The sequence below is a fragment of the Mus pahari genome, chromosome 8, assembly GCF_900095145.1.
Source record: "Mus pahari chromosome 8, PAHARI_EIJ_v1.1, whole genome shotgun sequence".
In the NCBI taxonomy this organism is placed as follows: domain Eukaryota; kingdom Metazoa; phylum Chordata; class Mammalia; order Rodentia; family Muridae; genus Mus; species Mus pahari.
This window is the reverse complement of record NC_034597.1, coordinates 15,731,235-15,754,058: the sequence shown is the minus strand read 5'-3', so window position 1 is coordinate 15,754,058 and position 22,824 is coordinate 15,731,235. Positions and strand designations below refer to the sequence as shown.

The 22,824-nt window shown below is 50.0% G+C and overlaps 1 protein-coding gene across 3 annotated transcripts in view; it reads left to right on the top strand.

The window, feature by feature from the left end:
* Positions 1-22,824, top strand: part of Dlg5 (discs large MAGUK scaffold protein 5) — a 115,007-nt gene that overhangs the window by 78,852 nt on the left and 13,331 nt on the right. For 2 of the 3 annotated variants that reach the window (XM_029541312.1, XM_029541311.1), the window contains 17 exons: positions 2,214-2,346; positions 3,100-3,227; positions 3,899-4,089; positions 4,338-4,441; positions 7,369-7,461; positions 8,996-10,012; positions 10,699-10,822; positions 11,137-11,281; positions 12,482-12,594; positions 13,155-13,244; positions 13,460-13,610; positions 17,287-17,449; positions 17,624-17,757; positions 18,384-18,533; positions 19,492-19,675; positions 20,636-20,784; positions 21,547-21,717. In XM_029541312.1, the coding sequence (XP_029397172.1) occupies positions 2,214-2,346; positions 3,100-3,227; positions 3,899-4,089; positions 4,338-4,441; positions 7,369-7,461; positions 8,996-10,012; positions 10,699-10,822; positions 11,137-11,281; positions 12,482-12,594; positions 13,155-13,244; positions 13,460-13,610; positions 17,287-17,449; positions 17,624-17,757; positions 18,384-18,533; positions 19,492-19,675; positions 20,636-20,784; positions 21,547-21,717 (3,240 nt within the window). The remainder of the gene's footprint in view (positions 1-2,213; positions 2,347-3,099; positions 3,228-3,898; positions 4,090-4,337; positions 4,442-7,368; positions 7,462-8,995; positions 10,013-10,698; positions 10,823-11,136; positions 11,282-12,481; positions 12,595-13,154; positions 13,245-13,459; positions 13,611-17,286; positions 17,450-17,623; positions 17,758-18,383; positions 18,534-19,491; positions 19,676-20,635; positions 20,785-21,546; positions 21,718-22,824) is intronic. The other variant, XM_021203961.1, reaches the window with a different exon arrangement.

Sequence of the window (22,824 nt, the reverse complement as noted above, 5' to 3'; positions counted from 1 at the left end):
AAAGATCTATCTATCTATCTATCTATCTATCTATCTATCTATCTATCTATCTATCTATCTATCTATCTATGCGTGTATCTGTATGAATGCAAGTGCCAGCTGAGGCCAGAAGAGGGCAACCAGTTCCCAGGATTGGGAGTTATAGATGGTTATAAGCCACCACGTGGATGCTGGGAATTGAACTTGGAACCTCTGAAAGAACAGCCAGTGTTCTTAACGACTAAGCCATCTCTCCAGCCCACCTACTCCCTTGGTAAATGGTGGTAAACTGTGGATGTTGACCCACTCAAATCGTAGCCAGAGAACTGTCCTTTCAAATTACTTTTGTATCTTTGCATCATTTGGTGTTATTTCCAGGGCCCTTATTCTATAGCTTCGATCTATGTGTCCTCACAGAAACCCCACTGCAGCTGCTTCAGGGGGTGGGGGTGGGGGGGAGTCTTCAACCGAGTGGCTCCTCTCCTGGAAATCTCTTTAAAACTTTATTTATTCGTGTGTGTGTGTGTGTGTGTGTGTGTGTGTGTGTGTGTGAGAGAGAGAGAGAGAGAGAGGGGGGGGGGCTCACGTGTGTCAGAGAATGTTTGGGTGATTTTCCTGTCTTGCCCTCCCATCTCGCTGAAGAAGTCCCTAGATTTCAGATGCATTCCGCCATATCCAGCTATGTCATAGGGGTTCCAGGGATGGGACCCTGGTCATCAGGCTTGCACAGTGTGCTCATCTGAACACATGGCTGTGTCACCTTCCCTCACTTTGCATTTCCTTTCCAAGATGGCATAGCTAGCCTAAATCTCTTTCTCATGAATTTTAGGTAAAGGCCCTTGAATTGGTTCCTTCTTTGTGTCTGTAATATAGTACCTGCCACAGCCAACCCAACAGAGGAAGAATTGGTTTTGGCTCATGGTTTTATTGATCCTAGCTCATGGTGGCCTGACCCCAAGTTTTCTGGGCAGAACACAATGGTATTAGGAGGGTGTGTGGTAGAGGACACTTAATGGGGTCTAGAAAACCTCTAGGCAGAGGCAGGAGGATCTCTGAGTTCAAGGCCAATGTGGTCTACAGAGCAAGTGCCTAAACTGCTTTAACCCTGTAGATAAATTTGGGGAGAATTTCTGTGTTTAAAAAACACTACTATGAGAGGAAAGGGACTTCAAGAAGGCACTGGGGCATGGCATGGTTTGACCTCAAAGACATGATCCAAGTGACCCAGTCCCTCTAGAGTCCCCACTTTCTACTTCCCACCACCTCCCAATAATAATGTTGTCATATTAGGAATCAAAGAAAGGGTTGATCTGTAGATTAAGTTAGGTCCTTATTATCTCTTGTCTCTAGAGACACCCTCATAGACACACCCACAGTCGATTAGTCAGGTTGAATCAAGTTGACAATCAACTAACGCCATGGCTGGGGAAATGGCTCAGCCATTAAGGGAGTGCATTGCTCTTGTGGCATACTCTTGTCGGGCGTCATCATCCCGTGTAACTCCAGTTCCATGAGGACCTAATGCTTTAGCTGCCTTGGGCACTTGCACATGTCTCCCTACCCATAATTTGTTTTTTAAGAAAGACTAATCAGTCCGGTGTGTGTGGTGGTCCATGCCTTTAGTCCCAGGACTTGGGAGGCATAGCCAGGAGGATCAAGGCCAGTGTGGTCTATGTTCCAGGATAGCCAGGGCTACACAGTGAGACCCTGTCTCCAAAACAAAACAAAACAAAAAAGCCCTAACCACCACAGCTCTCCCTCTGAGCCTTGTAGATGCTAGATAAGCATTCCACCGCTGGGCTACCACTCTAGGCCTCTTGCTGGCCTTTGACCTAAATTGCTTTAAGCCTCTAGATAAATTTGGGAAGAGTTTCTGTGTTTAAAAACACTACTATGGAAACCCACTGATAATTCACGAAAGCTTATCAGGAAGCTTGAATACCAGGGGACAGAGCCTTCAGGATGGCTGCCTTAGTTTTGAGCCATGATTCATGTTCTTCAAAAGGACCACTTCTGGGGCTGGAGAGATGGCTCAGCGGTTAAGAGCACTGGCTGTTCTTCCGAAGGTCCTGAGTTCAAATCCCAGCAACCACATGGTGGCTCACAACCATCCATAATGAGATCTGACGCCCTCTTCTGGAGTGTCTGAGACAGCTACAGTGTACTTATGTATAATAATAAATCAATCTTTTTTAAAAAAAAAAGGGCCACTTCCACAGCTCTTGTGTTTACAGGGAGCAGATGGAATGCCAGCTGGAGAAGGAGGCTCGGTTCCGGCAGCTGATGGCCCACAGTTCCCACGACTCAGCCATCGACACAGATTCCATGGAGTGGGAGACAGAAGTTGTGGAATTTGAGAGAGAGACGGTGAGCTGCCCTGGGTGGCCATGCTTGTCCTCTCGGGGTGTGAGGACTTTGGGGCAGTAGAGGATGCCCCTGTTCATTCTTGTTTCATGGCTACCTCCCCCAGGTAGAAAGCATCTTTTCCTTGTAGCCATCCATCCCAGTTGGGGTTGCTATGTTGGGATGAATCACCATGGCCAAAGCAATGTGGGGAAGAAAGGATTTATTTTGCTTATGCTTCTATATCTTTGTTCATCATCAAAGGAAGTCAGAATAGGAACCCAAATAGGGCTGGAACCTGGAGATAGGAGCTGATGCAGAGGCCAAGGAGGGATGCTACTTATTGGCTTAGTATCCATAGCTTGCTCACCCTGCCTTCTTATAGAATCCAGGACTACTGCCCAGGCATGACCACACCCAAAATGGGCTGGACCCTCCCTCATCAATCACTAATTAAGGCTTGCCTGTGGTCTAATCTTATGGAAGCATTTTCTCAAGTGAGGTTTCCATCTCCCAAATGACTCTGTCCTATGTCAAATTGACATAAGACTAGCCAGCATACTATCCAAGCTGGGCTACTACTGTGGTGCTGACAAATCCCATGGAAGCCAGAGTCCCCAGTGAAAGACCAGGGACAATACAGGGATATCTGCAGTGGCTGGAATGGGCAGGTATAGCTGCTCATTCACGTCCATCTCAAGGATTGAGTGCCTCGCTTGTGGTTTAGGGTCTTTCTTCTCTTTGTTTGGTAAAGATCTGCTGGTGCTGTTTTGACAGGAGGATATTGACTTGAAAGCACTTGGGTTTGACATGGCAGAAGGTGTGAATGAGCCTTGTTTCCCAGGGGATTGTGGCATATTTGTTACAAAAGTGGATAAAGGAAGCATTGCTGATGGTCGCTTAAGGTAAGAGCTGAGCAGATCCAGCCCTTGGAGGGCAGGATGGGCCCTACTACCTAATGTAGATCACTCCAAGGAGGACAGCTGGCAGCAAAGTGACTAGTATCAGAGGACTCACAGAGCTGTCTGAAGCTTCAAGCTCAGTTAGGATGGTCTTAAAGAAGGGTACCTGCTGGGTGCCTCCTGAGTCTGGCTTTTCTCCAGGTAGCAGGAGCTGTGTTTTTGCTTCTCTGGGAGATCAGGGCTCAGGATATGTGATGAGAGCAGGGAGTGGCACTGCTTGCTCAGCCCGTGAAATACTGAAGAAGATAGAGTGATACGCTGCCCTAACTACTGCCGAGTACTGGTGTGCACACTGGATCTTTTAACCATTAATCTTTATAATTAGAGGCAAGTGCAAATATTGCCCCACCTTACAGATGAGGACACAAAAACACTAGGTTCCACAGTTAGTAAGTGGCAGATTCAGAATCTGAAGCCAAGGCTGTCTAACATCACCATCTGTCTAACGCCAGCATCCGTGAGTTTTATAACCATGCACTCTAGAGACTACATCCCTCGTGAGTTTGGATGCAGGGAACCCGGATGATGTGAGCCCGGAAGTGGGCATGGTAGTGAAAGGCAGCTACTGATCCCAGGGTCTGAGTGGGTACCTGCCTGACCTTGTCCGTCCTCAGGGTCAACGACTGGCTGCTGAGAATCAACGACGTGGACCTCATCAACAAGGACAAGAAACAGGCCATCAAGGCACTCCTCAATGGAGAAGGAGCCATCAACATGGTTGTGAGGAGGAGGAAGTCCCTGGGTGGGAAGGTCGTCACACCTCTGCATATCAACCTCAGTGGACAGAAAGGTAGTAGGCCTCGAGGTGAGACAGACACCCGCTCTGCTGGAGAGGACTGTTTGTGGGGTCACCTTGTTCCCAGGGGTGCATGTTGATGGTGCTGTCCTGCTGGGAGGTCGCCTGAGTCTCCAGTGCCTGACTCACTGGGGAAGGGTGTGGTGCTTCCTGTGGGATGGCACAGAATGGGATTCAGTCCCTTTGATAAATGTAGTCAGCTGAATCGGGCTGGGGCAGCCAGGCCAGGTCATCCCGTGCCCTCCTGTGACTTGTAGACAGTGGCATCAGTTTGGAGAATGGAGTGTATGCCGCCGCAGTGGTGCCTGGAAGCCCGGCTGCCAAAGAGGGGTCCCTCGCCGTGGGAGACAGGATTGTTGCGGTGAGTCTCCAGAACAGAGCGAGCTGTCTGCTGCGTGTAGGCGGGGAGGGAGCCTTGAGTAAGAGGTCATGGGTAGTGCACTCTATGAACATTAAAAATAATCCCTTTTCCCTAAGGCAAGTGCTGAGTCCCTGTGGCAGTGACTGGTAGACCATTAGGAAGAACAGAGAAGTCTAGGAGGAAGAAGAAAATCATTTCTTTTGCTGATGCACCCTGAAGGCAATCACACCTTTCTTAAGCACCTCTCAGTGTGTGTGGATGCCGATAACGGACACTTTCCCAACAAAAGAACATCTGGGATTTGTTTTTCAGTCGTGTATGTATGTATGTTTGGAGAGGAGATGAGGCAATCCAATAATCCTCCTGCCTCAGAGTGATTGTGTCTGGTTTAAATTTTTTTATTTTTTTTTATTTTTTACTGAGTATGCCTACTCTATTAGCTTTTTTTTTTTATCACCAACATAAAATCTCTTTGCTATAAAATAGTCACTTTGTTAAAAAACAAACAAACAAACACATAGAGCAAAAAGTAGTATTTTCCCTTCTGTTTTGAATTCACTCCTAGAGATTTGCCCCCACATGGAAGGTGCTCCAGCCCAGACCTCGAGTGCTCAAGTAAGACTCTACATATATGTACAGGGCTCTAGCTCTGTGTTTAAACACATCAGTGGGGTCTGCAGTGTGCATTCGGCATCATGGTGCTTTCTAAGTCTGACTTCACCACGGGTACCTACCTCACGAGGCCGGGCTGCTTGATTATGCATAGGTAAAACTGCCTCCTTGCCATGACATAATCATCATCACCATCTGCTGTTGTCCCAGGTCCCGCAGTGAGCCTTCCCTGTATAGTACAGCCACTCCTGGACGCCCTGATCTCAGCACTCGATGAGAAATGCGAGCATCTGCTGAGCATCAGGGCTTGCGCACATCAGTTCTTCACGCCAACCTGCTGACGTGGGAAGCGCAGTGTGCCTTTTGGTGGCACACGTGTAAAATTTCAGTTCTGGACAAGACTGTAGTGACAGCATGCCATCTGGTTCTGCAGCCACCTGTGGATCCCTGTGGCTAACAGTTCTCTGTGTTAACTTCCAGCACTGCTTCACGCATGCCCATTCCCCTGTTACTGTGTTTTATAGCTTTGTTTTATAGCTCATGTGGAACGGTGGCATCCTCACTGGTTCACCTTGTATTTTCTTTTTGACCTCATGACCTAGAGATATTAATGTCCTCGGATCCTCCTGTGGTACCTTCTTTTTGGTTTTGTTTTGATTTGGTTTTTGGTTTTCTGGTTGGTTTTTTTTTTTTTTTTTTTTTTTTTTTTTTTTTCGAGACAGGGTTTCTCTGTGTAGCCCTGGCTGTCCTGGATCTCACTCTGTAGACCAGGCTGGCCTCAAACTCAGAAATCTGCCTGCCTCTGTGCTAGGCAATCCCAAGTGCTAGGATTAAAGACATGAGCCACCACTGCCTGGCCTGTGGTACCTTCTAAATTGATATAATTAATCAGTGTTGGGAATGGAACCTAGGGTATAGACTGTCATGTAAGCTAGGTAAGCTTCCACATGAAGCACCTCCTCAGCCCCGACGTGGGGCCTCAGGGATGTCAGCTTACGTTATTGGCCAGTCAGCCCAGTGTGGGCATCTTTACCTCCATAAGGAGTGCTCAATGGCTACCAGAAACCCCTCCTGTCAGCCTCACCCGAACCTAATGGAGAAAACTCATCACTGCACATCCTTGCCAGTGTTCCTCAGATTTGAGGAGAGCCAGTGCTTAAAAACAGCATGGTCATATGGAAAGGTCTTGAAACTGGAGACAAGGTCCCAGGAAATGCACATTAATTACCCTTCACAGCATAATCACATTCTGTAGGTATTTTTCTTTTAGTTTTTAATGTGTGGAGGTGGCAGTGTGTGTCTTTGTCTGGGTACTTGTATGTGCAGATGTGTGTATGCATGTGCTCCAGAGCCTGTGGAGGCCAGAGATCGCCCTTGAGCTACTCCTCAAGAATCATCTCTCTCTTCTTGTTTTTTGAATTGTTTTTGAAATGATATCCTATGCAGCATTGTGAGGGCACAGGGAAACTCTGTGATGTTATAGTGGAGCATTGTGATGTCATAAAAACATGGCATGTCTTGGTACAATTGAGCATTGTGATGTGATGGCACATGATGATAGTGCAGCTGAGCAGTGGTGTCTAGCACTGTAGTAGCATCCTGTGAAAACACAGTGAGCATTCTGATGTCACGGTGGAGCTGTAATGCCATATGCAGTGTTGTGACAGCATCATGGACCATCGTGATGCCACTCTGAAGCAATGTGATGTTCCAGTGGAGCAGTGCCAACACTGTGTACCACTAGAAACACAGTAGAAAGTGAAATTATTTAAAAACAGTGATGTGAAGGCTACCACTTAGTACTTTGTTGGCACACTGGAGCACTGTAATGTCACACACTAGAGCTATGATGTCATAGCATGATGTCTTGGCACAGTTGAGCATTTTGACATGGCTTTGTATTGTGCGAGACTTTTAAAAATACCCTTTACTTATTCACTGACAGTTTCGCACGTGTGTATGATGGACCCTGACCCCCTCCTTCTCTGACAGCCCCCTCTGGGAACTCCCGTGTCATGTTCAGATGGCAGGACTTCACGGCCTGCCCCCAGCCTCCACTTTTAAATTCCGTCTGTCGCCTCTTTCCCGTGTTCGCTGAGACTTGGGTAGTTGATCTAGGTGATCAGTTTAGGGCTGATCACTCAGCAGCTGTTCATTCTCTCCACTTTGGTCAGCTATGAGTCAATACATTAACCAGTATCCACTGCAGAGAGAGGCTTCCCTGGCTAAGGTTAGGCCCAGACCCTGGCCTGGCAGCCTAGGGTCACTGAGGCCGCCCCATCAGTAGTCCTGACCAGCTCTCTCTCTGGCCCTAGATCAACGGTATTGCACTGGACAATAAGTCCCTGAATGAATGTGAATCTCTGCTGCGCAGCTGTCAAGACTCCTTGACCCTCTCCCTCCTGAAGGTGGGTACCGGGCACTTCTGCCACGGTTGTGAAGGAGAGAAGAAGCCTCCACTTCATGCTCCTGAGCTGTTTCTAAAGGGTACCAGGAACCTGGGGGATGGGTGGGGGGAATTTTGATTTCCAAATGCAGGGTGTAGGAAAACTGACTGGATATAGGTTAAAAACAATACTGTTAAGAACAGCTGGGCACATTCCAATTGGGACTGGACAGTCAGTCTGTTGGTCCTAGAGATAATTAGGTTCCTTAGGCCTGGCAGTGAGCTTGGAATTTAGTGGAGAATGGCCATCTGTGATGGTTCGCTCAGAAGTTCTCAGCTGAGGAAATGCCAGGATATACATACCTTTCCAGTGTTTCTTCATGTCAGTATTGATGAAGATGATAAAGGCTATCTGGTAAAGTCGTCGAGTCTGCTGAGTGGGTGTGAGGCACTCATATTTCTATATCAGCTTTCCTACACAGTTGAAAAGGTTAGTTAGCAATAGAAATGTGGAAACATGAGTCTGTCCGTTTCACTGTGAGATGTTTTCTAAGTTGCTCTTTTAAACTAATAGATGTTTGGGGACTGTTTTAGGTCTACAGAACATTTGGGCTGGTAGACTGTTCTTGTATGTTCCTTCATGTGGGTCTTCCAGTCTTGTATGTTCCTTCATGTGGGTCTTCCCCTGGTATTGACACTTTGCATTTGCATGGTACATTTGGTACAGATGATGTACCCTCACTGCTGCCTAGCTTAAAGGGGGTTCACTGTTGATGTTGTATATTCTGTGGGTTTGGACCAGTGGTTCTCAGCGTTCCTTATGCTGCAACCCTTTAATACAGTCCTCATGCTGTGATGAAAAAATTAATTTTCCTTGCTACTTTATATCTTCATTACTGTAGTTTTGCTACTGTTGTAGATTGTAAGGTAAATCCCACAGGTTGAGAGCTACTGGTTTGGACACATGTATACTAACATGTGTTATCATTAAAGTACTTCACAGGTAGCTTCACTGCCCTAAAAGTCTCCTGTGTCCTGCTAGGCCATTTCCACTTCTCCTTTGGCTCTCAAGAACCACCAGTCCTTTTTCTGTCTCCAGACCTCTGCCTTTCCTAGAACACCATATAGCTGGACCCCTTTTCATATAGGCTTGCTCATTTACAAATGGTTGTTTCTGTGTCTTTTTGTAATGCAAGAAGTCTCCTCTTAGCCCCGGTTCGTTTTCTGTTGCCTGGGTTACCATGAATAATTTACCTTTATGCTTAATGATTCTTAACACAGTGTGCATGTTGGCTGCAGATAAGTGCTCGAAGCCAATAGGATTTTATTGCTCTTATGAGTTTCGAATAGCCAGACTCATTAGAAAATTTCACCGTTAGACACTAGTATGTACATTCATCTGTGTGTGCCTGTTGTGTGTCTGTCTGTCTGTCTCCGCTGAGGAGCTGTGACTGTTCTTTTCCGTTGCTTCATTCTGGGGCTGGTTTCTGATCGCAGCTGCAAAGCAGTCACATCTCACCTCCTCTCACTCTTGCCCCTCTGTACCCCCGGCTCAGGTGTTTCCGCAGAGCACCTCATGGAGCGGCCAGAACATCTTTGAAAATATCAAGGACTCAGATAGGATGCTGAGTTGCCGAGCCCATGGCCCAGAGGTCCAGGCGCATAACAAACGGAACTTGTTACAGCACAATAATTCCACGCAGACGGACATTTTCTACACTGATCAGCTGGAGGACCGGAAGGAGCTGGGGCATTCTGGAGGCAGCAGTTCTTTTCTGCACAAGCCCTTCTCTGGCTCCTCCTCTCCAGCCTCCCCTCAGGCCTGTCCCAGCACCTCTGAGCGTAGTCTGAACTCATTCCGCTCTGATACCTCTGCAGAACGTGGCTATGGGCTGGTGGACGTGCAGAACCAGCGGCCAGTGCTGTCTTTTGAGACTGAGGTGGGCCCCTGTGTGGCAGTAGAGGTTCCCCTGGACAAGATAGATCCAGAGGGCTCCAATAGTAGTGGGACCTGGCCTAAGGCTGTGCTCGGCTCCACATCAGGGCCTGAGAAACTCTCTGTGTATAAGAAACCCAAACAAAGGAAGTCCATCTTTGACCCAAATACTTTCAAGCGCCCACAGACACCCCCCAAAATAGACTACCTGCTTCCAGGCCCTGGGCTTACTCACTCCCCCCAGCCCTCCAAGAGGGTAGGGTCTCTGACACCCCCAAAACCCCCCAGGAGAAGTGACTCTATCAAGTTCCAACACAGGCTGGAGACCAGTTCTGAGTCAGAGGCCACTTTGGTGGGCAGCTCACCTTCCACCAGCCCCCCCAGTGCCCCACCCCCCAGCATGGACCCCAGCGAGCCCACGCATGCTTCACCTCCTCGGAAGGCCAGGGTCCGCATCGCCTCCAGCTACCACTCTGAAGGGGACGGAGACACCTACCTGCCCGCCAAGAAGCCCTGTGATGAAGACCTTGCCTCCCAGAAAGTCGACGAGCTGGGGCAGAAACGTCGCCGGCCAAAGTCTGCCCCCAGTTTTCGGCCCAAGATCTCTCCAGTGGCGATCCCTGCTCAGTGCCTGGAGGTAGAGGTTGGGCTGGGGCTGCTCCAGAGGATGGGGGCCTGCAAAGCAGCCTCCACAGCTTCCCAGGCTTGTGCAGAGCCGGCGAGCGCCTTTAAGAGTGCATAGGGTAGCAGGTGGATGCCAGTGAGCAACCGTCCCCTCTAGGGGATGAGAAAGGGTCATGGGACATGTGTGGGAAATGGCACTAAGAGAACACTTGCCTGAACATAATGTTTGGTTTGGTTTCTAAAGAAATTTTTGAGCTAGTTTTTTTTTTTTTTTTTAAAAGCGCTAAGTGACAGATCTGCCCAGAACATGTGTGGAGATGAGTGGTCCACGAGAAGCTGGTAGCTGGGCAGAGTAGCAGTGTGTGCTCGTTTCCAGAAAGGGAGACCACTTCGAGCTGGAACTCCTAGGGCACAGTGCCACAGTGCACGCTGCTCACTGCACATCCAGGCTCTGGCACACCTTGCCACCCGCCATCCCTCCATCTCTTTATTTGAAAGACAGATTCTTTCCCTGCATTTGTCTTCTGATGGGTCTGGAGAGGAAACCCTTTGTCTGAGCGGGTGTCAGGAAGTGTGAATGGACAGTGTCCCCTCCCACTGGTCATTCCTTAGCCTGAGTGGGAGGAACTGGTGCATGGGCAGAAGTCAGCTTCCAAACGTGCTGGGTACCAGCAGACACTCTTGCCTTTGATTCTGCAGGAACAGGAGTATGTTCCAGCCAGCGGAGAGCTCTCCCCAGAGGGTCAGGAATGGTCCCCGTACTCACCAGGGCAAGCTAGCCGGCATGGCAACCCCCTACTCTACCCCAACCGGCCATCTGTGGGTATGCTTCAGGGACAGGAACTGGGAGCAGGGTTGTTCTGGGCTCACAGGGAAGGCCAGCCTTTCTGAAGAGGGGATATTGTTGCATATATTCAGCCCATAATTGTGGTTGTTGGTCCTATCTTTGTTGGATATGTTCTTGGTTCATTGTGAGGGTCAGTCCTTTCTTATGGTTGGGGAAAGGCCAGTGGTCAAAGCCATGCGGCAAATTTGGTGGCTAGAAGTCTCTACCTAGAATCCTCGACTGTTTGGTGTTTGTGGGAGTGTGCTGTTATTGTGTTCTGGAGCCACTGTTCTGACCCAGCTCATTTCTAGGCACTGTTCCCCGGAGTATGACCCCCGGCACCACTGTGGGCTCCATTCTGAGGAACCCCATTTATACTGTGCGCAGCCACAGGGTGCTTCCCTGCAGCTCGCCACCCGTGCCCCGTGATGCTGGCTCCCAGAGCTTGTCTCCCAGGTATGTCAAGGCATCTATTCGATCCCAAGTGCCAGCTGTCCAGTCTCCTGGTAGGAGAGCTATTCACACAGAGGCCTGTGACAGAAAAGCCTCTTAGCTAGCTAGGGAAGGGCCGGGGAGGCAGAGCTGGGCTTAGAGGATGCCATGTGAGCTCACACTGGTAGTCAAAGAAACCCGAAGTTAGGAAAAGTGTGGGGAGGGGCTCAGGATCAAGCTATTCACTTGTTTGGCTTTTTTTTTTTTTTTTTTTTTTTAATGAGCACCTACTATGCCCCAATGGTTGTTCTGGTTCCAAGGTCAGATAGTGGTAAACTTGAAAGGCAGCTTTCCACTCATGTGGAAGCAGACATGTGAGAATATGCACAGGGTGTGGTGATAAGTGGCCCTGAGACAGTGAAGCAGGGCGACAGCTGGGCTGTGACAGGAAAGAGGGTGTCTCGGACAGAGGCTGCAGAGGGCACTCTGACGTACGAGCAGCTGTCGCGACTAGAAGAACAGTGACGGCAGCCATAAGAGCTGGGATGGAGGTCAGTGGTAGAACACGTGCCTGCGTGCACAGGGCCCTGGCCTTAATGCCTCCATGTGAGAAAAGTGAAACAGCAGCACCCATGCGAGGAGAGCTGCGGGGCTGAGGGCTGGGTGCCCGCGAGCATAGGCAGAGTGTGCCAGTGAGTCAGGAGCAGACCCAGGCTAAGGCATGAACTCTGAGAGACCCACGGGGAGACCACGGCGGGGGCTGAGGACAGTTTTAAGTGGGGCAAGGATGTCATCACTGCACAGCCTAAACCACTTTGTCGGGACTGACTCCAGGCCAGCCAGTGTAGACAGCCCCTGGCTGATCTCTCCTAGCCCCAGCCTCCTGGGCATGCTGTCCTGAGTAAGGCATAGCACTGCTCCATCCAGGACCCTCAGTGGACATCCAGCCTCCCCCAGACCATGGCCGCTCAAGGCAGAGTCTTGTTCTTCCTGTCCATCCAGCCCTGTATTGCCCCTTGCGTGGTCCCTCTGCTGCTGACGGATCCTGAACAGATGCTGTCTGTGAGAAGCAGCTGACGTCAGTCTGCTGTCCTAGGCAAACAGCAAGGACACCTTCCTCTTCTGCCTTAGGGAGGCTCAGGCTATTGACTGGGTTTCTCCCTGGTGGCCATGTCTGGTCTTAGCCCTTCTCCAGGGCCCCTCATCTTTCTGATTCACTCACAGTGTCCAGCATCAGGGACGCCTCAGCCTGGACCTGAGCCACAGGGCCTGCAGTGACTACTCTGAGATGCGAGCCTCCCAGGGTTCCAACTCTCTGCCCTCCAGTGCCCGCCTTGGTAACTACCACTGCTGCTCGGGTTTTAGTACCCAGTTGGGTGGGCTGCCCACGCGACTCCTTCCCCTCTGCTCCCTCCTCTGGATGGCTGATATCCTGTGAGACGTCCATCATATCAGTGTTTTCTGAGCCGCTGCCGTTGCCTGCAGGCTCTATGGCAGCTGCATGGTTGTCCCAGGTGACCTATTTGTTGGAGTCTTGTTTCCTGACCCTGAGTTAGCCATTCTGGGTGTCCTATATGGAAACATACTTGGGGGAAATGTAACCCAGAGGGGGGTTTCTGTTGCCTGGTAGCAAGTCCCTGGAAGAGGTCTTTAGGGATTCAGAGGGAAGATGGAATATCTGCTGCAGCAGTTAGGGGACTGTTGCATTTTGGGGCATGTGCTCCTGTTCTGGAACATTCGGGTCTGCTTCTCTGTAGTCCTCCACAGATTAGTTCCCTCAGGGATATTCAACAGCCCCTATGTGTCACTCACTGTGCTGACTGCTGGGTGGAGGTGAGGACCTAGGGCTGTGGTTTAGTCCCAAGGCCTGACACTGTGTCTCCTCCTGGAACAACAGGCTCTTCCAGTAACCTGCAGTTCAAGGCTGAGCGGATTAAGATCCCGTTAACACCAAGATATCCCCGGTCTGTCATGGGCTCTGACAGAGGTAAGAGCTAGGCATTCCCTCTTGTGCCTGTTGCCCCTGGGTCCCCTTCTAGTCATCTCTGTGGGATGCTGAAAGATGGCCTAGCCCTCACCTGTTGCTGTGGGGACAGTACACAATGTGGAGGCCTTCATCAGGGCCCCGGTCACAGGATGAGACCCACACAGCTTGTGTCTAGATGGCAGAGCCAGTCACGTCAACCTCTTCTCTCTTGGCAGGCTCACTGTCACATTCTGAATGTAGCACTCCTCCCCGGTCCCCGCTGAATATCGATACCCTGTCCTCCTGTAGTCAGCCTCAGAGCGCAGCCTCCACTTTACCCAGGATTGCGGTCAATCCCTCTTCCCATGGGGAGCGGAGGAAGGACAGGTGAGTGTAATGGACACATGTGGCTGGAGTAACCCTGCGTGGCACTCCATTTCCGTTCTGGTGATGGAGTAGTCCAGAGTGCCTGAGGCCTACTGTAGAAACAGTGGGTGCTGGAGACGCAGCAGGTCCAGTGTAGATGGCAGGAACAGAGCAAGGTGGGCTCTTCCCCTAAGCAGTGACTAAGCGAGATGCTGGAGATGGTCTGATGGTGACAGTGATATGGAAGGGCTTGCTGCTTAGCTGCTTGCCGGGCCTGTTTACAACGCCGTTCTAAGAGTCTCAGTTGCATGAGTGGTCCTACAGTTAAGTCTGTTTCACAGCCGCGGGCTGTATCCAGACCACCTGCGTGAGTTCTGTGGATGCAAACAGTGACTGCACTGAGCAGGGCTCATTCTTATCTCTTGGTCTTTGGCCCCCATGTATAGTTTGCTGTATCTTTTGGTTCTTTTGCCGTGCCCCAAAGTTTATTTTATTTTACTTTTTTTTGGAGAAATGAAATGCGCATAGGGAAGTTGATCTCTGTGAGTTCTAACATAGCCAAGTAAAAGCCTCTCTGACTACATAGTAAGACCCTGTTGCAAAAAACAAGCAACAAGAAAAATTACATAAATAAAATAGGTCATATTTGATTTGAAAATCTCAACTTGTGAGAAAAGTATTACCCTGAGAGGCCAGGGGAACAGATGTATTGAATCCCCGGGCCCCATCCCAAGGCATCGGCTACAGGACCTAGGGCAGTGTTCAGGGTCCTTGCTGACAGGCACACATGCGAGTGTAGAGGATTTGCTCAGCTCGAGCTCTGGCTTCTCCAAATGATGTGTGTCTTCAGAAGCAGAAAGGGCCTTGTCACGTGCGTGATGCACCCGTCATCAGCACCCTGCTTTGGGAGAGAGCCAGGTAGGTGTGAGTGATTCCTGCCCTGCCAAGGCTCCCAGTAAAGTTAGAGGTGAGTGATGGGAAGATGGAAGAAGTAGGTAGACAGCCGCTGCTCTCCCTTCAGATGCCATTGCTCACAGTCTTTGTGAGGCCGCTGTCAAAATCTGCCCATGCATAGATAAGACAGCTTAGTTAGGGTTTCATTCTTGTGAAGACAACATGACCAAGGCAACTCTTATAAATAAAAAAGCAAGCATTTAATTGGGGCTGGCTTATAGTTTCGGAGGTCTAGTCCATCATCATCATGGTGGGAAGCATGGCAGCGTGCAGGCAGACATGGTGCTGGAGGAACTGAGAGTTCTATACCTTGATCCAAAGGCAGCCAGGAGGAGGCTCTGTTCCACATTGGGCAGAATTTGAGCACCAGGAAACCTCAAAGCCGGCCTGCAGAGTGACATACACTTATACCAACAAGCCACACCTCCTGATAGTGCCATTTCCCCTGGGCCACACAACATATTTAAACCACCACACTGACATACTTGAATAAAAACAAGCCCACTGACATAAACATGCATATAGGTCACTAGGAGGTTTTCCACCCGGTTTCTCTGTCTTTCCATGTCAGGAAACCCTGATTCATAGGGTCATTTGGAAGTTTCTTTGTGTGTGTGTGTGTGTGTGTGTGTGTGTGTGTGTGTGTGTGTGTGTGTGTATGGCTATGTGTGTGTATGTATCCATGTATATGTCTGTGAGTTTGTCTATGTATATGTCTATGTGTCTGTGTCTATGTCTGTGTGTGTGTGTGTGTCTGTCTGTGTCTGGCTATGTGTGTATATGTATCCATGTGTATGTCTGTGAGTTTGTCTATGTATATGTCTATGTGTCTGTCTATGTCTCTGTGTGTGTGTGTGTGCATGTGTATGTGTGTGTGTGTTAAGGTATGTGTACATGAGTGCAGGTGTGCCCTTGGAGGTCAGAAGAGGGTATCAGATCCTGTGACATTGGAGTTACAGGTGGTTGTGAGTAGCCCAACATGACTGCTGACCACTGAATCAGGTCCTGAAAGAGCAATACACATTAAGAGTGAAGGTAATTTCTCCAGCCCCAGCATCATACCTTTATTGTGACATTATTAGATTTGGTCACCCACTTTTTTTTTTTTTTTTTTTTTTTAAGACAGGGTTTTTCTATGTAGCCCTGGCTGTCCTAGAACTCACTCTGTACACCAGTCTGTCCTCAATCTCGGAGATCTGCCTGCCTCTGCCTCCCAACTGCTATTACTAAAGGCATATACCATCACACTTTTACAAGCTAAACACACTATGTTAATGTGGACAGAGGGAACTGTAGTCACTGGATGAGGATGAACTTTTCATGGAAACTAGTCCTTGGTATGAGTCTATTGCTCCATCTTTTTAGACTGGGCTATGAGGATGGTCTTTAGATGGTTGTCTGTTTAGTGTCCTTATAACTACCTGGCACCCTAATACATGAGCAATGGCAGAACTGACTGCAGAGCCAGAAGGTTGAGGGAAGACCAATGGAGGAGGGCAGGTTTGGGAAGAAAAGCTACCTGGCAGGGTGTCAGTAAAATGTAAGAAGAATTTCATGGGAGCATGGGACGGTGAAATGGCTCAGAAGATAAAGGCATTTGTTGCCAGGCCTGGCGACCTGAGTTTGATCCTCCGAACCTACCTGGTGGAAGGAGAGAACTGGCCCCTCCCCCACCACAAAAATTGTCTTCTTATCCCTATATATGCACATGGCATGCACACATGTGCATGTACACACCTACACACAAATAAATATAAAGAGAAAATGGTTTGTTTTTTAACTTGGGGAAAAAAGTATTTTACTCTCTGCTGTTCCGAGACACAGCTGTGGGCACCCAGACTGGGGTTTCTGAACTTGTGCATGTTCTCTTTGGCTCACAGTAGTGACAGGCCTGTTTCAACCTGGAACTTTCCATGGGCTCTAGAGGGTAATCCCCCTTCCTCAGCCTTTGATGGAGCTGCAGCGAGGGGATAGCTTGACAGAATCCTGAGGCTTCCATCTGTTCAAGTGTGTGGTCCTGCCCAGAGCACCCCTTCTGTCCTAACCTTTATCAATCAATGTGTCTCTTCCACCACAGAATCCTCCTGAGGCTGCCCGTGGCCCTTAGACCCAGGTCCTCCTCGCTGAGGAGTCTGAGGTTGGCCTGACATGAGGTTCTCACACCCCTTCATGCCCTTGGCTATGGGAGGCAGCTTCCCGGCTAGTAAATGCATGGACGCATCCTTGCTCCAGTGTCCCTTAGCCCTCTTCTCATGGCTTAAAGCTGCTTCATTTTCATCCTAGGGACCCATAAGTAGAAGAGCTGACTCTTCCTGTCATTTTGCGGGGAGAGATTGTAACTGCAGAGCCATCATGTTTCCCCAGTAGGTGTCTTCTGAGCCTCCTCCATGGAATATGCACATTGCATATCCTGACAAGATCTTTTCATCAGCTAAAAATGTGTCTGTCTCTCTGTCTCTGTCTGTGTCTCTGTCTCTCTCTCTCTCTGTCTCTCTCTCTCTCTCTCTCTCTCTCTCTGTGGTTTATAGTTCACATGAACCATTCTCTGTCTTTTCTGTTTGTTTTGATGGTGCTGTGTGTGTATTGCATGCAGTTCCAGGAGAGCTGGCCTGCCATCTTCTATCATTATCAGACCACCTGAGCGCCAAGCATCCTTCACACTGCTGACTGCATGCTGGACCTCGGCCTCCCCGCTCTACTGCATTAGGTCCGAGTCCCTGAAGCCTTTGGCTCTTTTTCCCAGGCCTTTCGTGGAAGAGCCACGCCACGTGAAGGTGCAGAAGGGTTCAGAGCCTCTGGGCATCTCCATCGTGAGTGGAGAAAAGGGCGGTATCTATGTCTCCAAGGTGACCATGGGGAGCATCGCCCACCAAGCTGGACTTGAGTATGGGGACCAGTTACTTGAGGTAAGAGGGTGTGCCCTTTCCTTCTTTCCTTCCTTCCTTCCTTCCTTCCTTCCTTCCTTCCTTCCTTCCTTCCTTCCTTCCTTCCTTCCTTCCCCTCTTTCTCCCTACAAAGCAATGTTCCCACATCCATGTTCACTGCCTCAGTCTTTGACTCCACCCTGGGCATCTTCCTAGTTCAATGGCATAAACCTGAGGAGCGCCACCGAGCAGCAGGCCCGGCTCATCATCGGACAGCAGTGTGACACCATCACCATCCTGGCCCAGTACAACCCACACATTCACCAGCTCAACAGCCACTCCCGCTCCAGGTCAGTGTCCCAGGGGGCTGTTGTCCAGGCTGGGGATGGAGAGATGGGTACAATGGGTGATTACTTACCTGATGCCAGTTCCAAGTTTTTGAGATTCTTCTAGTAAGGGAAGATGAATCACCTTGAATTTGGATCAAGAGGTATCCAGAGACAGGGTCCTGAAACATTAGAGTATAGACAGCTGGGGTTTGGGGGGGGGAGGGGTAGCTATGGTAACCAAAAACTGAACTCCTGGTTCAGCATCTGTACTCAGTGGTTGACTCTATGCATGAAGAAACACTGGACACCTGCCTGTGCCTGCCCCTAAACTGTGGGTCCCAGGGTAGGTGACAGGAGGGGCGGCACGGCATGTCCTAATACAGAGCCACCATGCACGGATTGGCAGAGAATAAAAGCAGACGAGAAGGGAAAGTGGCTTTGCGTGTCCTCCAGACTGGATCCCTTTGGAGAGGGTCCCTCACTGGAGTCAGGCAGAGCTTGAGGGGCAGGTGGTAAAGTTCAGACTCTTGTGTCTGTCTCTCCAGGTCTCAGTGCGTGAAGCCAGGTTCCCTAGTCCTGTTGCCAGTGCAGGACGGGTGGCGCTGGCTGTGTGTGTACATCACATTCCTTCTGTTTTTCACCCCCAGCTCTCACCTGGACCCAGCTGCCGCCTCTCACTCTATTCTCCAGGGCAGCAGTGCTGCGACCCCAGAACATCCCTCTGTCATCGATCCACTGATGGAACAGGATGAAGGCCCTGGCACCCCCCCAGCCAAGCAAAGTGCCTCCAGCTCCAGGTCAGCATAGGTGTGCTGAGTGTCCGTTTGACCCCCAGCTCCAATAAGACAGAGCCACACCAGGCCTGTCCTTGCCTCTCCTCCCTTTCTCCTTCCCCTTCTCTCCCTCATCTGTCTGTCTTTCCTTCTCCCATCCTGTTTCCAGACATCCCACCTTTATCAGCCAGGAATGCCCTAGGACTCTGGCTAGCAGGGGCACTGTTGATGTATGGCCAGGCCCTGGAGAGGGCAGTGAGCTATGAGAGGCAGCTGAGCTCTGTGGCTGCCAGAGTTGTCAGCTAGGTGTGGACATTTCCTGTGAGCAGCTGGGGCTCTTGGACAAGCTAGGGAACAGAATGGTATCAGGAGGAGAAGTACTTTTATGGGAGCCACGTGTTAACCCACTGTCATGAAGATTGAGGCAGCTCTGCCTGGGGACACTCCTATTGGAATTTAGCTGCAGGCAGATTGTCACCAGGTCTGGGCTCCACTTTTATATCTCGTTCAGGATGTCTGACTTCCTCACTGTGTTCCCAGCCTCACCTGTGCCTCTTCAGTTCTTGAGGGTGAGAACCTGGCATGAGTTGGTGTAGAAACTGCTCAGGTGTGTCACTGAGTGAGCTGTCTCTAAGCAGGGAGGCCAAGGCAGGCCAGCTCAGTCCAGGAAGGCATGTCTCCTAAGGCACTGAGGGACAGCTGGGCCAGAAGCATGGTGTCGCCCTTAGCTCTGTCCCCTGCTGGCCTCCTCGTCTTCTCTCTGAATGGTTTGTTGCCCTCGTTCTTCTGTCTCTCGAGTTGCTACCCTCAGCCTCTGATCCTGTAGCGACTCAACAGACGAGAGTCTGTGACCAACTCACCCTTTGGCTCTCAGGAAGCCCAGACCTGCGAGGCAAGCAGGCAGGGCAGTGGCCATGCCTTTCTTCCCTCAGTCTGCCCCTCTCCTTGTACGTGTTAAGGACTTCATTTTCCTTCCCAAAAGGACTGTGGGAGATACCAGCAAGAAGCCCCCTGATCCCCGCATTGTTTTCATCAAGAAATCCCAGCTGGATCTGGGAGTGCACGTGTGTGGTGGGAACCTGCATGGAGTGTTTGTGGCCGAGGTGGAAGATGACAGTCCCGCCAAGGGTCCTGATGGTCTCGTGCCAGGCGACCTCATCCTTGAGGTGAGTTCTTCCACTGTGTGTGCCAGGCCATGCTCATGTGTTGTCAGCTTGTGTCCTTTCACATGACACAGGCTATGGAATTCCCCTTCACCCAGCAACTTGTCAAGGGAGGGTATTCGTGTTCTAAACGATAGCTGGTACAAAGCCCCTGGGCAGTGGTGAGCCACGGAGGCATCCCAACGGCTCAGCCTTGGCTCTGATCTGGGACAGCCAGAGGAAGTGGCAGTCTCATGAGCCATAGGTCTCTGAGGGGACTGGTTTGGCTCTTTCTCACTCTCTGGGTCTCCCATCCCCTGGGGGAGATGGCACATAGGTGGCTGTCTTAGTTAGAGTTGCTGTGACAAAACACCATGACCAAAGCAACTTTGGGAGGAAAGGAATTATTTCAGCTTCCCCTTCCAGGTCACAGTCCATCACTGAGGGAAGTCAGGGCAGAATTCAAACAGGACAGCAACCTGGAGGTAGGAGCTGAAGCAGAGACTATGGAGGAGTGCTGCCTACTGGCTTGTTCTCTGTGGCCTGCACAGCCTGCTTTCTTATAGACCCCAAGTCCAGCAGCCCAGGGGTGGCCTCACCCACAGTGCACAGTGGGCTGTCCCTTTTCACATCAATCACTGATTAAGAAAGTGCTCTATAGGTTTGCCTACATCCAAATCTTATGGAGGTATTTCCACAGTTGGTGTTCCCTCCCTTCAGATGACTCCAGCTCGTGTCAACTTTACATAAAAATGTCCAGCACAATGCCACAGATACAGTTTCATAAGCAGGAAGTAGAGGTCACCACTGCTAGGTGGTTCCATTGGCTCTAGTAGCCATGAAGTCACATAGGGCGGGGCACTGGGGAGGCCTGTAGCAGGGAGGCAGGCAGAGTCTCAGACCAGGCACCATTCTGTAACCTTCTGAGAACCCAAGCGATCCCTACTACTGTCTTTCTGACCCTGATACCCTGTCCCTGCTCAGTATGGCAACCTGGATATGCGCAGCAGGACGGTGGAGGATGTCTATGTGGAGATGTTGAAGCCCAAGGATAGCATCCGCCTGAAGGTGCAGTACCGCCATGAGGAGTTCACCAGGGTCAAGGGCCTGCCAGGAGACAGCTTCTACATCAGGTGCCAGCATGGGTTAGGGCCAAGGGAGGGGCTCTCTGTGGAAAGTTCATAGGGTGACTGGATCCCCTAGATCACTTGCCCCCAAGGCCCAGACTCAGGCCATCATTAGCATTGCTTTTACCTATATGAGATGCTTCCTCCTCCTCCTCCTCCTCCTCCTCTTTTTGGTAGGGAGAGATTAAGAATACAGGAATTTTGAGACCTGAAGCCTCTTACCTTGTGGGTTGTGTTCCTCCCGCAATCTCCCCTGGGTCTCTCAGATTCCTCTGCAGTATGCGTAGATCCCAGGTGCCCATGGTGCCTGTAAGTCATGTGGGTGTCATGATGTGGGATGGTATCGGGCATTCTCTGCGAATGGCTCAGGACTCCTGTCATGTCCCCCGCAACCTGAGACCATGAAGTCGATGAAAATTTGCATGAGTGATACTGTTCTCACTCTGCAGGTGGGAAGTGACATGTTTTCCATTCTAGGGAGGTGACAGTTTACAGGAAGCAGTGGCTTAACTTCAGAAAGAGGCAGATAGAAAATATGTTTGAAAGGACACAGCATACAGGAAGTCTCTCTGCAGTGGGGATGAGCTCTTAGCGTCAGGGAAGGAAAGAGGACAGCTCTATCCTGCTCGGTAATGGGTGTGAGCAGCCCCTTCCGGATGCCCCCAAATCCTTTTCTTCCTGATGTCTGGAGACCATACAGACAGCTGCCTCAAAAGGCAAGTGTGTGGTATGGCGTCTTCAACCTGTGTCCTCTGTTCAATGGTCCAGGGCCCTATATGACCGTCTGGCAGAGGTGGAGCCTGAACTGAGTTTTAAGAAAGATGACATCCTGTATGTGGATGATACGTTGCCCCAGGGCATGTTTGGGTCCTGGATGGCCTGGCAGCTGGATGAGAATGCCCAGAAGATCCAGCGTGGGCAGATTCCCAGCAAATACGTGTAAGTCTTCTCCATTTCCAGGTGGGGACCACAGTGTGGAGTGGGACCTACCTCACAGGGTGACACTTGCCTGAGCTGCTGGGGAACTGACTCTTGGGAGCTGCAGCTCTAGCACATGTGGCCCAGAAAGCTGCTCCTTGTAGTAGTCAGTTTACAGAAGCGCCATGGCGAATCAGAATGCATAATCTCTTCTTCTAAACAGTCATGAAGCTATAATTCTTATATCAGATGAGTCCGTCCAAGTGACTGATACAGGGGCCTGTATGTTCACAAGATATGTGCAGTCATCTCCACCATTATTTTATTTACTTATAGGCAGGCAGGCAGGCAGGCAGGCAGGCAGGCAGGCAGGCAGGCAGGCAGGCAGGCAGGCAGGCAGGCAGACAGACAGACAGACAGACAGATACAAACACACACAGTTTGGATAGGGTCTCATGTATCTTCAGGTTGACCTCAAACTTGCTATGTAGACAAGGTGACCTTGAGTTGATTCTCCTGCCTTCATCTCGTGAGTGTTCAAATCGTAGGCACGCACCACTACACTCAGTTTATGTGGCACCTTGAATGTGCTAGGCAAGCACTAGATCACAGATCACACAAATTAACTAGAGTTAATTTTAGAGCATGTTCATCACCTCTGAAAGAAACCCAGTGAACGATTATGCTGTGGTACCCTGTGACTGTTTTTGATTGCTGTAGCAAAATATTTGAGGCTGAGAAAGTCACAAGAAAAAGAGGTTTGTTTTTCTCTTGGTTCTCGAGGCTGAGAGCATGAAGTCAGGTGGCCTCACCTGTTCAGCATCTGGGGAAGCCCTCGTTGGCCGCTTCACAATATGGTAGGGAAGCAGAAGGAAGAGATCCTATAGCAAAATAGGAAGTGTCTTAGTGTTCTGTTGCTGCGAAGAAACACGGTGACCACATCAAGTCTTATAAAAGCAAGCGTTTAATTGGGGCTGGCTTACAGTTTTAGAGGTTTAGTCCATTGTTGTGGTCGTGGCAAGACACATGGTGTCATGCAGGCAGGCACCGTGCTGGAGAAGTAACTGAGGGTTCTATAAAGGAGAGAGAGACTCTGAGACTAGCTTTGGCTTTTTTTTTTTTTTTTTT